This window comes from Anneissia japonica, unplaced genomic scaffold, assembly GCF_011630105.1.
Source record: "Anneissia japonica isolate Jap-2015-1 unplaced genomic scaffold, ASM1163010v1 scaffold287943_len491860_cov182, whole genome shotgun sequence".
Classification (NCBI taxonomy): domain Eukaryota; kingdom Metazoa; phylum Echinodermata; class Crinoidea; order Comatulida; family Comatulidae; genus Anneissia; species Anneissia japonica.
The window spans coordinates 205,424-217,801 of NW_022736938.1; the positions used below are offsets into that span (position 1 = coordinate 205,424).

At 34.9% G+C, this 12,378-nt stretch overlaps 1 protein-coding gene across 1 annotated transcript in view; it reads right to left on the reverse strand.

The window, feature by feature from the left end:
• Nucleotides 1–12,378, reverse strand: part of LOC117116952 (neurogenic locus notch homolog protein 2-like) — a 49,883-nt gene that overhangs the window by 17,535 nt on the left and 19,970 nt on the right. The window contains exons 10-16 of the mRNA XM_033261096.1: nucleotides 11,227–11,349; nucleotides 10,415–10,531; nucleotides 4,741–4,854; nucleotides 3,321–3,446; nucleotides 2,788–2,904; nucleotides 1,452–1,574; nucleotides 347–460 (exon numbers count right to left, since the gene is read on the reverse strand). Coding sequence (XP_033116987.1) covers nucleotides 347–460; nucleotides 1,452–1,574; nucleotides 2,788–2,904; nucleotides 3,321–3,446; nucleotides 4,741–4,854; nucleotides 10,415–10,531; nucleotides 11,227–11,349 — 834 coding nt within the window. The remainder of the gene's footprint in view (nucleotides 1–346; nucleotides 461–1,451; nucleotides 1,575–2,787; nucleotides 2,905–3,320; nucleotides 3,447–4,740; nucleotides 4,855–10,414; nucleotides 10,532–11,226; nucleotides 11,350–12,378) is intronic.

The following is a 12,378-nucleotide window of genomic DNA, read 5'->3' on the forward strand; positions in this document are numbered from 1 at the left end:
ATATATATATATATATATATATATCCATCCAAAGTAGCATCTTAGGCATAAAAAGTAAAGTATCGTAGAAACTAGCTCAAGAAAACAAGAGAGGGATTTTATATGTTCGTAGCAATCTTATTTCAAGTTTTGATCATTAAATTAATAGACCTTTCCGGAGTGTCAATTAAACTTAACAACTGACCAATCAGAACAGCGCTAGGAATGCGCGCGCGTCTTAAAAACACACATGTTGCCCCACAAACGCACGTGTTCGCGTATGTTTTAACACTTCCGTCTTGTGTGGGACCTTTGCAACAAATATCCAAGGGGCGGAGGTTAGCGGAAATGTCTATTGGTCACCTACCATAATCCCCGCAGTTATCCCCAGTGAATCCGGGCGCACAAGTACACGCGTACGTAGATCCATCACCAGTAGGTACACATGTGCCACTTCCACAAAGATTTTCTGAACAAGGATCTTTTTAAATGAAAACGTGTCAATTATAAGTCATAAATAATTCCTTGACAGATATAAACAACGCTTATTATCTTCAGAATAATACATTAAATGATTTCAGCGTCACTAGGCCTATATAATAAAATCCTATAGTAATAGAAATAATAATAACAATAATAATAATAATAGAAATAAAAATAATATATATATTAAGAAAAGAACGAAACATAAGAAAGAAAAGGAAAGAATAGTCAAGGCAACCCAAGAGGTTGTACAAAAATGGGACAAGAAAGAAAGAACTAAAATACGAAAGATAAGATAAAAATTATATATATGAGTATATATATATATATATATATATATATATGAAAAAGCATAAGTAAGCAAAAGGACAGAAAAGTAATAAAGTAAATGAAATATCAAGGAAACATAAGAAACAAAAGAAAAGGAAGAAAAGATAAGGCAACATTACAATAGTAATCAAAAGCTAAAGAAATAAAGCGGGAAGAAAGAAAAAATTATAAGGAAAAAGTAAGACGAAATAAAGAAAAGGTACGGTAGGTTGGTAGGTAGGTGTAGGTAGGTAGGTATGAATTAAGGAATAATGAAGCACAGAAAGGAAAGTGAAAGAGAAGATAGGTAAATATTCGGTAAGTTAATATCAAAATAGCAGAATGTAGGAAGAGGAAATGTAAGATATGGAAACAAAAACAGGAAACGTGAAAGTGAAATGTAAGGTAAGCTAATATTTGGAAAGACAGAGTTGCTACGTTTTCTTTCCTTTTTATTGCATTGTATTTGCATAACAAATGTAATTAAATAAATGGTTAAATTATATTAGACCTAATATTGCCTTTTTTTATTCTAGGGTCATATTTTTGTTTTGTACAGTTGAAGCTTGTCTACTAACTAACTACTCTGATAGCCAACGACAACCACTTGTTCTGTTTATTTCAAAACGGTTAAGAGCTTTGTTACTATTATAATATGAACACAAATTGAAATAATCTACCTGGTCGATAGTTTTGACATGTGCGACCAAGATAATCATCTGGGCATTCGCAGGTGTAGACTCCAGTGGAGTTAGACTTGCAAGTTCCACCATTCTGACAGGGCGAACAATCACATGGGTCGTCTGAAAGTAATCATCGTCAACAATAAAAACGATAATAATATGATAATGATGATGGTGACAGTGATGATGATAAACATTAAATGTAACGGAACTAATATTTTTTTAAATAATAATAATGATAATAATAATAATAAAAATAATAATAATAATAATTATTATTATTAATATTATTGTTATAATAATAATAATAATAATAATAATAATAATAACAATAAAAACGATAATAATATGATAATGATGATGGTGACAGTGATGATGATAAATATTAAATGTAACGGAACTAATAATTTTTTAAATAATGATAATAATAATAAAAATAATAATAATAATAATTATTATTATTATCAATACTATTGTTATAATAATAATAATAATAATAATAATAATAATAGTAATAATAATAATAATAATAGCTAGCCTTACTATGTCTGTTTGTACAATAGAACATAGGGCGTTTCCCCATTGCTTTCATGAGAAATGAAGTTAAAATTGCGACAAAAAAGCAAAGTCGTTAAAAATGATAATAATAATATTAATAATAATGATAATAATAGCAATAGCAACAGTAATCAATCAGATCAATTGACCCGTTTTTGAAATATCCGGTGTAGACTGTTTGCCCTTAAATCACTTTAAATGGTAATCACACGAACACCCCACCATAGATTGACACTAAATATTAGGAGGTACATGCTTGATATGGTCTATGTTTCGGCAAAGCATTGGAAAGTTCTAAGCCTGGGAAGTGACCCAAGTACCGGCCAGAAAAAACAGTGCAAAAAGATAGGGAAAAACAAAAACAATGGCTTTTCTAACTACTGCTAGGAAGCCATTAATAATAATAATAATAATAATAATAATAATAATAATAATAATAATTATTATTATTATTATTATTATTATTATTGTTATTACTATTGCTATTTATATTGCTATTGCTATTATTATTATCATTATTTATTATTATTATTTATTATTATTATTATTATTATTATTATTATTATTATTATCATCATTATCATCATTTATAACGACTTCTTTTTTGTTGCAATTTCAACTTCATTTCTCAATAAAGCAATGGGGAAAAGCCCTATGTTCTGTTGTACAGACAGACATAGAAAGTCTAGTTGTTATTGTTATTGTCATAATAATACTATATAATTTACAATTATTAAAAAATAATTAATGAACAGGAAGATACGACTTTACTTACTGAAAATCTCACAGCGATCTCCTTGGTAATTGTCGGGACAATTGCAGACAATTATATTAGCATCATCTACAGTACACTCACCACCGTTCATACAAGGAGTCGACAGGCAAGGCTTCACTAAAATCATTGACGAAAATCCTTTATTTAAAATGATTTATACGTAGACTTACACGTTCGGTGAAAATAGTGCATTATAGTGGCCATACAATGCTATGTATAGAACAAGGGCACTTACAAGTCATTGGATAGACGATATGTTTTTAATAACCTTAATAGATTTAAAGGGAAGTAAAATACAAACTGTTTACTGCAGGGATAAATGGCAAGGATAAAGTAAGCCGCTAAGTAAGTAACTTTATTGCTTCTCTTTTATAACAGAGGCACAACCGTAGTGTTTTACAAGGATTAGAAGTATAAACTTTGCCAGTGGGGCACTGAAGACCTTAGAACAAAAACTTAAATGATGAAAATAAAGAGAAATTAATACGATAAGAAAGTTCTCCGTTTAGTTGGAACGTTTTCACAAAACTTACAGTTGACTGTATCAGTACAGTTCTTTCCAGTATATGGGAGTGGGCAATCACACTTCCAGTCAAGGACATACTGCCTATTACTACAGGTTCCTCCATTTTCACAAGGACTGGGTAGACAATAGTCCTCTGTAAATGAAACAAACACGTAAAAAAATATAACTGTCATTTATTTTATTCTATTAATTTCTCTTCATCATTCGCATTGCTTATTTCTGCTCCGGCATTAAATTTGTTGACTAAATAGTTTTCAATATTCTATTTATTTATTCATTTATACATCATCAGATCGGCGGCACACGTTAAGTGGGAACGGTTCATCCTTATAATAAAAACAAATATTTCAATATAAACACAAATAAAACAATACCGGTAGAATATATAACTAATCAATATTATGCTCAGTATTCTACCTAGAGTAAATCAATATATTCAGAAGCACATATCAAAGTTAATACTATTACGGTACATCAGACACCTAATCTACAACAAACAAAAGATAATTTACATATTGCATAAGTACCTCATTCCTATACTATTATTTTCTTTCTATTTACTTCTATGCCAGCTTTATTTGAGTCAGGAAAAAATCGGAAACAGACTCTCATCGGAAAAGCACAAGCGATGATAGACTTATATGATATAAATATTAGAAGCCAGCCTTTGTAGCCCTAATAATAGGAGGCAGTGGATGTAAAGCTTTGTCTACACTATCAAAATTTTATTTGACAAAAAAAAAATGTGATGTGCCCATATATGGGTACGATGATGTCATATCACATATTATTAAATTGTATAAAAAAATTTGAACGTGTTCAACTCTATGTTTCATCACATTTTATGTGACGCTTTTTTGATGAAATTTGATAGACTAGTTAAGGTCGCCTTAATATATATTTCATTCCATACTAATTGATTCTGATTACAGTAGAAACCATACCATATATTTTTTTTATTTAGGGGACAGGAAAAAGTCTCCTTAGGGATGTTCCCTGTATAGGAGTATTGGAGGAGAGTACACCTACTTAGGGGACACTAATCAAAAACGCGGGGGCGGATCCGGACATTTTCTGCGGGGGCTAGGGGAACAATAGAAAGTCCACACCTACCTCAGCCCCGCCATGGTTGGGGCTGAGGTGATCAAATTTTAAGAAAGGCCCTCTACCTCGGAAATGCCACTCTCAGACGATAAAATGCTTTTTCAAAGCAGGGCTAATCGACAAAATTATGGCTTCTTTTCGACGGGAGTTGTGATCCTCTCCACTAGACACCCCTCCTCTTACGGGAATCGGGAACGTCTAATCGATGACCTATCTAGTCTATTCTATACTCATTAACGTCAAAATTGTCCTCTTTATTAATAGGGGTTTTTGATGCAGATCATCATACTACTTAGAAGGTTAAATTACTCAAAACGGCTTACTTTGTTCACAACTCATTCCTTCAAATCCATCCGGGCACACGCACATGTATGAAGATCCACTTTGACTTAGAAAACATGTTCCTCCGTTGAGGCATGGATTCGGTAAGCAAGACGCTGTTAAAACAGGATCATAAAAAATTAAGAATCAATAATATACCGTAGTTTATAATTACGTTAACTAGCCTAAGTTAAGGTCTCATTAATATATATTTCATACCATTCTAATTGATTCTGATTACAGTAGAACCCATATCATATATTATTTTATTTAGGGGACAGGACGGAAAAAGTCTCCTTAGGGGTGTTCCCTGTATAGAAGTACAGTAAACCTACTTAGGGGACACTGACCAAAAACATCAAAATTGTCTTCTTAATAGGGGTTTTTGGTGCACATCATATTACTTAAAACGATGACATAGATTCTTGACATTATAGTACATTATTGACCTAAGAAGGAATTACAATGCAATTAAACTAAACTTTGAACTTTAGAATCAATCAAACGGTTGATCAGAAAATCAAACAATAACAATATCAACCACAGAGTAAATCAATCAATCAATCAAATAATCAATCAGTCAGTCAATCAGTCAGCCATGCAGTCAGTCAATCAGTTAGTGGCTGGTAGCTAATTCTCTTTTTGCACAAATTGCTAGTTATATACAATACCGTACTCGCACGAATAAGCACCCGGGCGCTTAAAATATTTTTTGCACTTTCTGAGGGGCGCTTATTCAAACTGGGTGCTTATTTAAACGGGGCGCTTATGAAAACAGAGTGGAAATCGAGAGGTTCTTATGGGAAATTATTAAATTCAAGAGGCACTTTGTGAATGAAAAAAAGATTATATAAGGACATTACGAATGGTGGTCAGAAAAGATAATCGTCCAGAGAACAAATTTAATAAGCAAAAGAGCTAATTGCAAACGTAAAGCCTTTTTTCCACTTGGCTAACTTATTCGCGCAAATGGAAAGCGTCGCCTCATGCGCATGCGCATTTCTATCGGAGTTTTTGCTAGCGAAAAAATGCGCAAACAATTAGAACTCAGGAAGAGAACCGACGCTTTAATTCGCGAGATTAAATTCGCCTAGTGGAAAACCAGCTTAAGTAAACGATGGACCTCCATGAGTAAACTGACAGAAACAGAACCGAACAAGTATTGTAGTATAGTAACCATTAACTATAGTTTATTAATTGATATTAAAGAGCTCGATTTTTTTCATTCATCCAGTGACAAAATAATTATGCAGGGACATTTCCGCAACAACCCACTGAAAAATATTGCCAACATGTTTAAGGGACCTACACTATGGGAAGCCTTGATCTATTGTTATAGACCTATCTATTATTTTGTTCATTATTGTTCCTGATGTGCCAGCCGCACAGCTGCAGAAAAACGAATTTGACATCACCACACTACTCTGTAGGCACGTTCCTCCGTTCTCACACGGGCTAGGATTACATGGATTTTGCATCACTACTATTTGATACTGCAGAAGTAAGCAAATATTAATTACGAGAGACCATTCTTTATTAAGTGGCCTATAATATAAGTGACTACAACACAACATTACTGTAGATTTAGCCAGATTGCTCACTGGCTGGTTTTAGTGACCGCGCCGTGTTTAAAGCCTAAAACGTCACAGATACGTCATCACAGCGTAAACATGAACCGGCGGTATGGGCACCAACTGCATAAACATGCGCGTTTGAATGGTTAGATTATATGAAAAAAAAATTTTAATTTTAAAGAAACTTGTCTAAATTGGTACGTCACTTAGGCTCCTCAACATAGCGCCGGTGGCTTAATTTTTTTCTGTACAATGATTGGCAGATGAGCAATCCAGCTATTATAATAGCATGAAGGTATAAATTTTATACCATGATAATATGAACAGTGGTAATAGCATGCGCGTTTTTGGGAAGACACAGGTGCTCTGATTACTCAGTTTTTGTACACTCAAGAATGGGCCACTGAAACGCGGCTACCGGTATTCATTCTCTTTTTGCACAAATTGCCAGTTATATACAGTACCGTACTCGCGCGAATAAGCACCCGGGCGCTTAAAATATTTTTTGCACTTTCTGAGGGGCGCTTATTCAAACTGGGTGCTTATTTAAACGGGGCGCTTATGAAAACAGAGTGGAAATCGAGGGGTTCTTATGGGAAATTATTAAATTCAAGAGGCACTTTGTGAATGAAAAAAAGATTATATAAGGACATTACGAATGGTGGTCAGAAAAGATAATCGTCCAGAGAACATGGCTCATGACAAGAATGTGTGAATATTTACATAACAGCAAAATAGCAAATGCAATTAGTGGTGGTGGGTAGTGGTTAGCTTGTTAGCCATCGGCCGATTGAGATTAGCAGGATGGCAGGATCATTGTATTTTTTCTTGAAAACTCAGATGAGAATGTGCTAAAGGTCGGGGAAAAAAGAGGAGTAGGACTAGGTATAGACAAATATGTAAAAAGAGTAAAGTTTAAATATACTGTCTGTCCAGGGATCGGAGCTCTCATCTGTCCAAGAGAAATATTCTGAATTTGATATTGACCGAAGAAGAATGTGTTTCCACTCTACAGTTCAAATCATGCCAACAACTACAGTCCCAGGATTGATTGGATTATTGACTGCTAAAAAGAAAATCTTATGTTGGGGGCGCTTATTCAAAGGGGGCGCTTAAGGAAATTTTCACGTTAGGAGGGGCGGTTATTCGAGAGGGCCTTTATTCAAACGGGGCGCTTATTCGCGCGAGTACGGTAAGCCAGTTACAACGATATTGGAGTGTTGGCGCCCTCCTCAGATCTAAGTATATTAACATCTCCCAAATACGAACCTCTCATTTACGAACTCTCGATTTTACCAACCGAATTTGCGGCGATGACGTCATTATGAACGATCGTTTTTAACTACAAAAACCCCTTAAAATATTAAAAAATCTTCAGAAATAATGGGTGGCTGTGATTATGAATTTCCTCTTAAATTATTAAAATTCTAAAACTAGGTGTACTGATTCACGTTTTCAGAAAATCCATCGTAAGAAGTGCGTCGTTTTCAGTGGCGGATCCAGGAATTTGAAATAGAGGGGGAACAAGGGGGAATTTTATAGATGGAGTGTAGACGGGTAGGTGTAGACCACCACAGCCCCACCATATTTGGGGCTTTTCCTCCATTTTAAAAAAATAATTTTGAAAATTTATGGGGAGGTTGGCTTGGTCCCTTCTTGAATCTGCCACTAGTGTTAGGCCTACCCCTACCTCTAATTGCCAATTCTAATAGGTCTTAATCCATTAATAGGCTACTACTAATAGGATAGTCACAGGTGGAGAGTATGTAGACAGGGGAGGATCCAGAGATTTTCTGAAGGGGGGTGGGGCACAATATGAAGTCCACACCGCCTTGCCCACCTCCGCCCCACCATGGTTGGTGTAAATAAGTGACAAACAATCGAACTCACGGGTGCCCTTCCTTTTTCCCCTTTCCTCTCTTTAATTCAAATTTTTCTCCCTCTTATTTCTCGGCTTGACCCACGGGGGGGGGGGGCGCCACGTGCCCTCATCTCCCCCACACTCGCTGGATCCGCGTCTGACACCTTAACCTCACCATGGCTAAGGCTGAGGGGAGAAAGTTATTATTATTATTAGTGTAGGTGGCACTCTCAGACTTAAATTTTAATATAATATTATCCTTTTCCCATTTTGTTTCATAATTTAAAAAAAAAACAAACATTAGGGGCCCAATCCTTTGAATCTGCCACTGGATTGAAAATTAACACCATTAATAATTACACTTCTAAAACCCTAAATATTATTGCGAAGCCCACTGGCCGCTTTTTTTTCAGAATATTAAATTATTTTTAATTATTAATTTTAGGCCTATTGATTAAAGAGGTCCTAATCGCCCTGGGCCCCAGTGCTTTGCACTGGCTGCACTGCCCGTAGATATGTGGTCATGTTTTCATTGGGAAATCACTTCCTATGAATACTTCCAGTGAGTACAGGTAATTTTGAAAACAGTAAAATCCAAGTATTATTCCTGACAAATGTTTCTCCCATGGCAAGGCGTATTAGGGCCTATCTATCTATAGCCCTATACTTTGTAGCACTGGCCTAGGGCTACTCTCACCACACTGAGATGCTAAAAAGTCGAACTCTCGGAATTACGAATTTTCTCGTTTACGAAACCTGTTCAGACGGAGCGGTACGCTACTTACAGTACCTACTGTACGCAACCCCCCCCCCCCCCCCACCGGCGCTGCCAAACTTCTGCGTATGCCCGACTCAAATACTACTAAATTGGTGGTTTCCAAAGCCCTGGTGCGGGACTGAGAAAAACAATTACAAATGTGTTCAAAATTGAGCTTCTAAGATGTCAAATTAGGTCATCAAGGATATTTTTTCTACCCCATCCTATTATATAGAATTGATTTTTTTTTATGTTAAAATAATTCTTTCCATCATGTTAGTTATGCAGCTTTTTAAAAATGGCAATAAGATGCACTCGCTACCGAATCTCTTGACTAAACCAATGTTACCACGTTAACACACAGATGTCACATAAAACGAGACGGACACAAACGTATATCATGCATGCATCTGTCCATTTGTTTCCTGAATAGCCTGCTGCGCAAAAACTGCAGGTTGCCGTTGAAACTTGAAGGCACAACACTTTGTTCAACCATGGCTTTATCGAGCATATATGCCTTTAAAAATTAATTCGAAAAAGATTACAGTAAATTGATAAGTGACGGTACTATGGTGTATCGATGAACAATGATGCTGATGCTGAATACGATATAACATTGGAATAATATGTTTTAAGATCGTGATACAGTGGAACTGGTATACAGGGGTCAAGTTTGGTTTATTTACGCTTCTGATGAAAAGACAATAAATGGGACGAAGATCATCTTTGATTGATCAGTACAACTTACTATTAAAACAAATAAGCCTATTGCATACGATTTATCCAATTGCTATATGAAAAATACGTATATATGAGAATCTAGCCGTCACAATTTGTTCCTGAATAACCAACAAGCTATGTGCAAACATATGTACTTGATGTAGATCCCTGGTAACACGTCCCACCATTCTCACACGGACTAGTGAAACAAGGATTGCTGTCGATCACCACTGTAAAAATGTGGTACATAAATTATTTTTTATTTTTTAAAATGTATTCATTTAAATACATGAACCATGTTCCAACAGATAATCACTGTCCCACTAGGGTGTCTTTTACAAGACAAATATACACACAAGATGCCCGACACACAAGATGCTTATGGGTGAAGTGGTTTTTTGTCGTGAGCTAAAATTCTGGAGTTCAGACAACATTTTAACCCAGGACTCCAGAATGAAGGGTGTTTAGCTCCAATTCCTAACCATAACGCCAAAGCTTGAGCCAGCTTTTATTGCAATTGTTACGCTGAGTATGTGGGCTTTACATAATCTGGAAGGCTATACTGATTCGATCGACCAACCAACCAAATGCTGTCGGCAATAGCTTGTAGCGATTTTATGGAAACTCCGCGTTATCTAAGTTGTATTTTATGAGTGGTTTTATAACATACATTTATATTCACATAGACTCTCTTGACCACCACCTCACCCCACCCTCCAGCACGATCCCGAAGTTGAAATAATGTAAACCTCGTCTGTACTAACCTGTTTCACAATTTGTTCCAGTATAGGTGGTTAGGCAAATACATGTATAAGAATTACTGACGGAGCTTCGAAGACATGTTCCACCATTTTGACATGGATCAGATGAACATACATTCACTACACATAGGGAGAAACATAAGAAATACATGAGTGTGTTGTGTGTATGGGAGTAAAGAAAGGATCAAGATTGACAAATTCAAAACATATGTCACTGTTGACCATAGATACGTATATTTATAACATCAAGATGGTGCTACTTCCTGAATCACACTTCTTTTCTAAATTTTACAAACTATAATTATACTATAAACTGGTTACTGTACATTTTTACTAGGTTTCTTTTCCAAAATGTTGATAACATCTTGGGAATTAAATAGTGACTAGTATCAACATTACCACAAAAAATGGATCTTGAGTAATAAAATAATTATACCGTATAACTACTAATAGAAACCCACTACTCTTAGTGACCCATGTTTGAACAGTGACCCACCTTTAAAGTTCATCTTTATTAATGACCCACTACTCTAATAGTAAACCAGTGGTGTTACTATTGGAATGTCAAATGAAAAATTATTAGCCTACAAATGACAGTGCAATTATCATATTTTGCTTTAATTTGATTTTTATTTTGTCTTTAACATTATCTATGTAAAAGAATGCTTAACCTACGAGATTTTGATAAGGAAAGATATGGAGAAAGTAAACATGGGTGGGTTAATATACAAATAGTGAATGTTTATTCATGCAATGGGAAGAGTATTTTCATGAGTCAAGATTTAATTAGAATGTTTTAATATATATATGTTTACCTATGGTTTGACATCTGTCTCCCTCATAACCTGGTGTGCACAAGCAGAAAATGTTGGCTGCGCTAGAGCTTTGCAAACACGTGCCGCCATTCATGCACGCACCAGTGGAACACAGGGTAAATGCTGTAGAAATAGAAAATGTATTTTTTAAAAATATATTTAACTTTTTAATAATTGTTTTAATATAGAAAAATATATTAATACTCTAGATCAATGGATGCTATTAGTCATAGGGATATGCAAATTCTGTGAATATGGAGCCAAAGGTCAGTTGTAGTAATGTTTGGGCAAAATATTTCATTAGAGCAAATAGAAACATGTAGATTCTGAATATTTTGAAAAAAGTAACCCTCTGCGACCAGGATAGTTGCCAAAATATAAAGCCCCTATATTTTTTTACAGCTAATTTGCATAATTAAACTAGTGTGCATACGAACAGGTACTTTAAAGGGGTACAGTATTTGTAAATTGAAGTATATGCCTAAATAAAGCTTCCACGACTATTGCCATAAGGATATGCAAATTCCGTGAATATGGGTCAAAGGTCAGTTGTAGCATTTATGGTCACAGTAAAGAGAAACGTGAATATTCTGAGTACTTGGAGAAAGAGAAAGCATGCGTTTTGTGATTATTAGTTTTCAAGTTTATGCAGACCCTATATTTTGTAGCCGTAATTTGCATATTTAAGCTAATCAGCAAACGAATTAAGCATGTGACCTACATGTATTTTGGTAATTTAAACTCCTCATTACATGTGTTCATTTAGAGAAAATGACCTTAAATGACCTCTAAAACGAGTTGCCAATCAGTTTCATGAACCTAACATATCATAGATCAGTTATATATGGTAATAACTGTTCTTTTGATTGTTAGGCTAACCTTTTTTGACTTGCATACTGCAGCACTATAATGTAAAGAAATGTCATAGGAGTCAGCCCATCATTTGGGGCCAGGGAGCCCGAAATGTTCTGTAATCGGGGTGCAGGGCGAAAACCTACCGTAATGAGGAAAAACAGACTTGATAATAACAACAACAACAACAACAACAACAACAACAAGAATAATAATAATAATAATAATAATAATAATAATAATAATAATAATGATAATGATGATGATGATGATGATGATGATGATAATAATAATAATAAT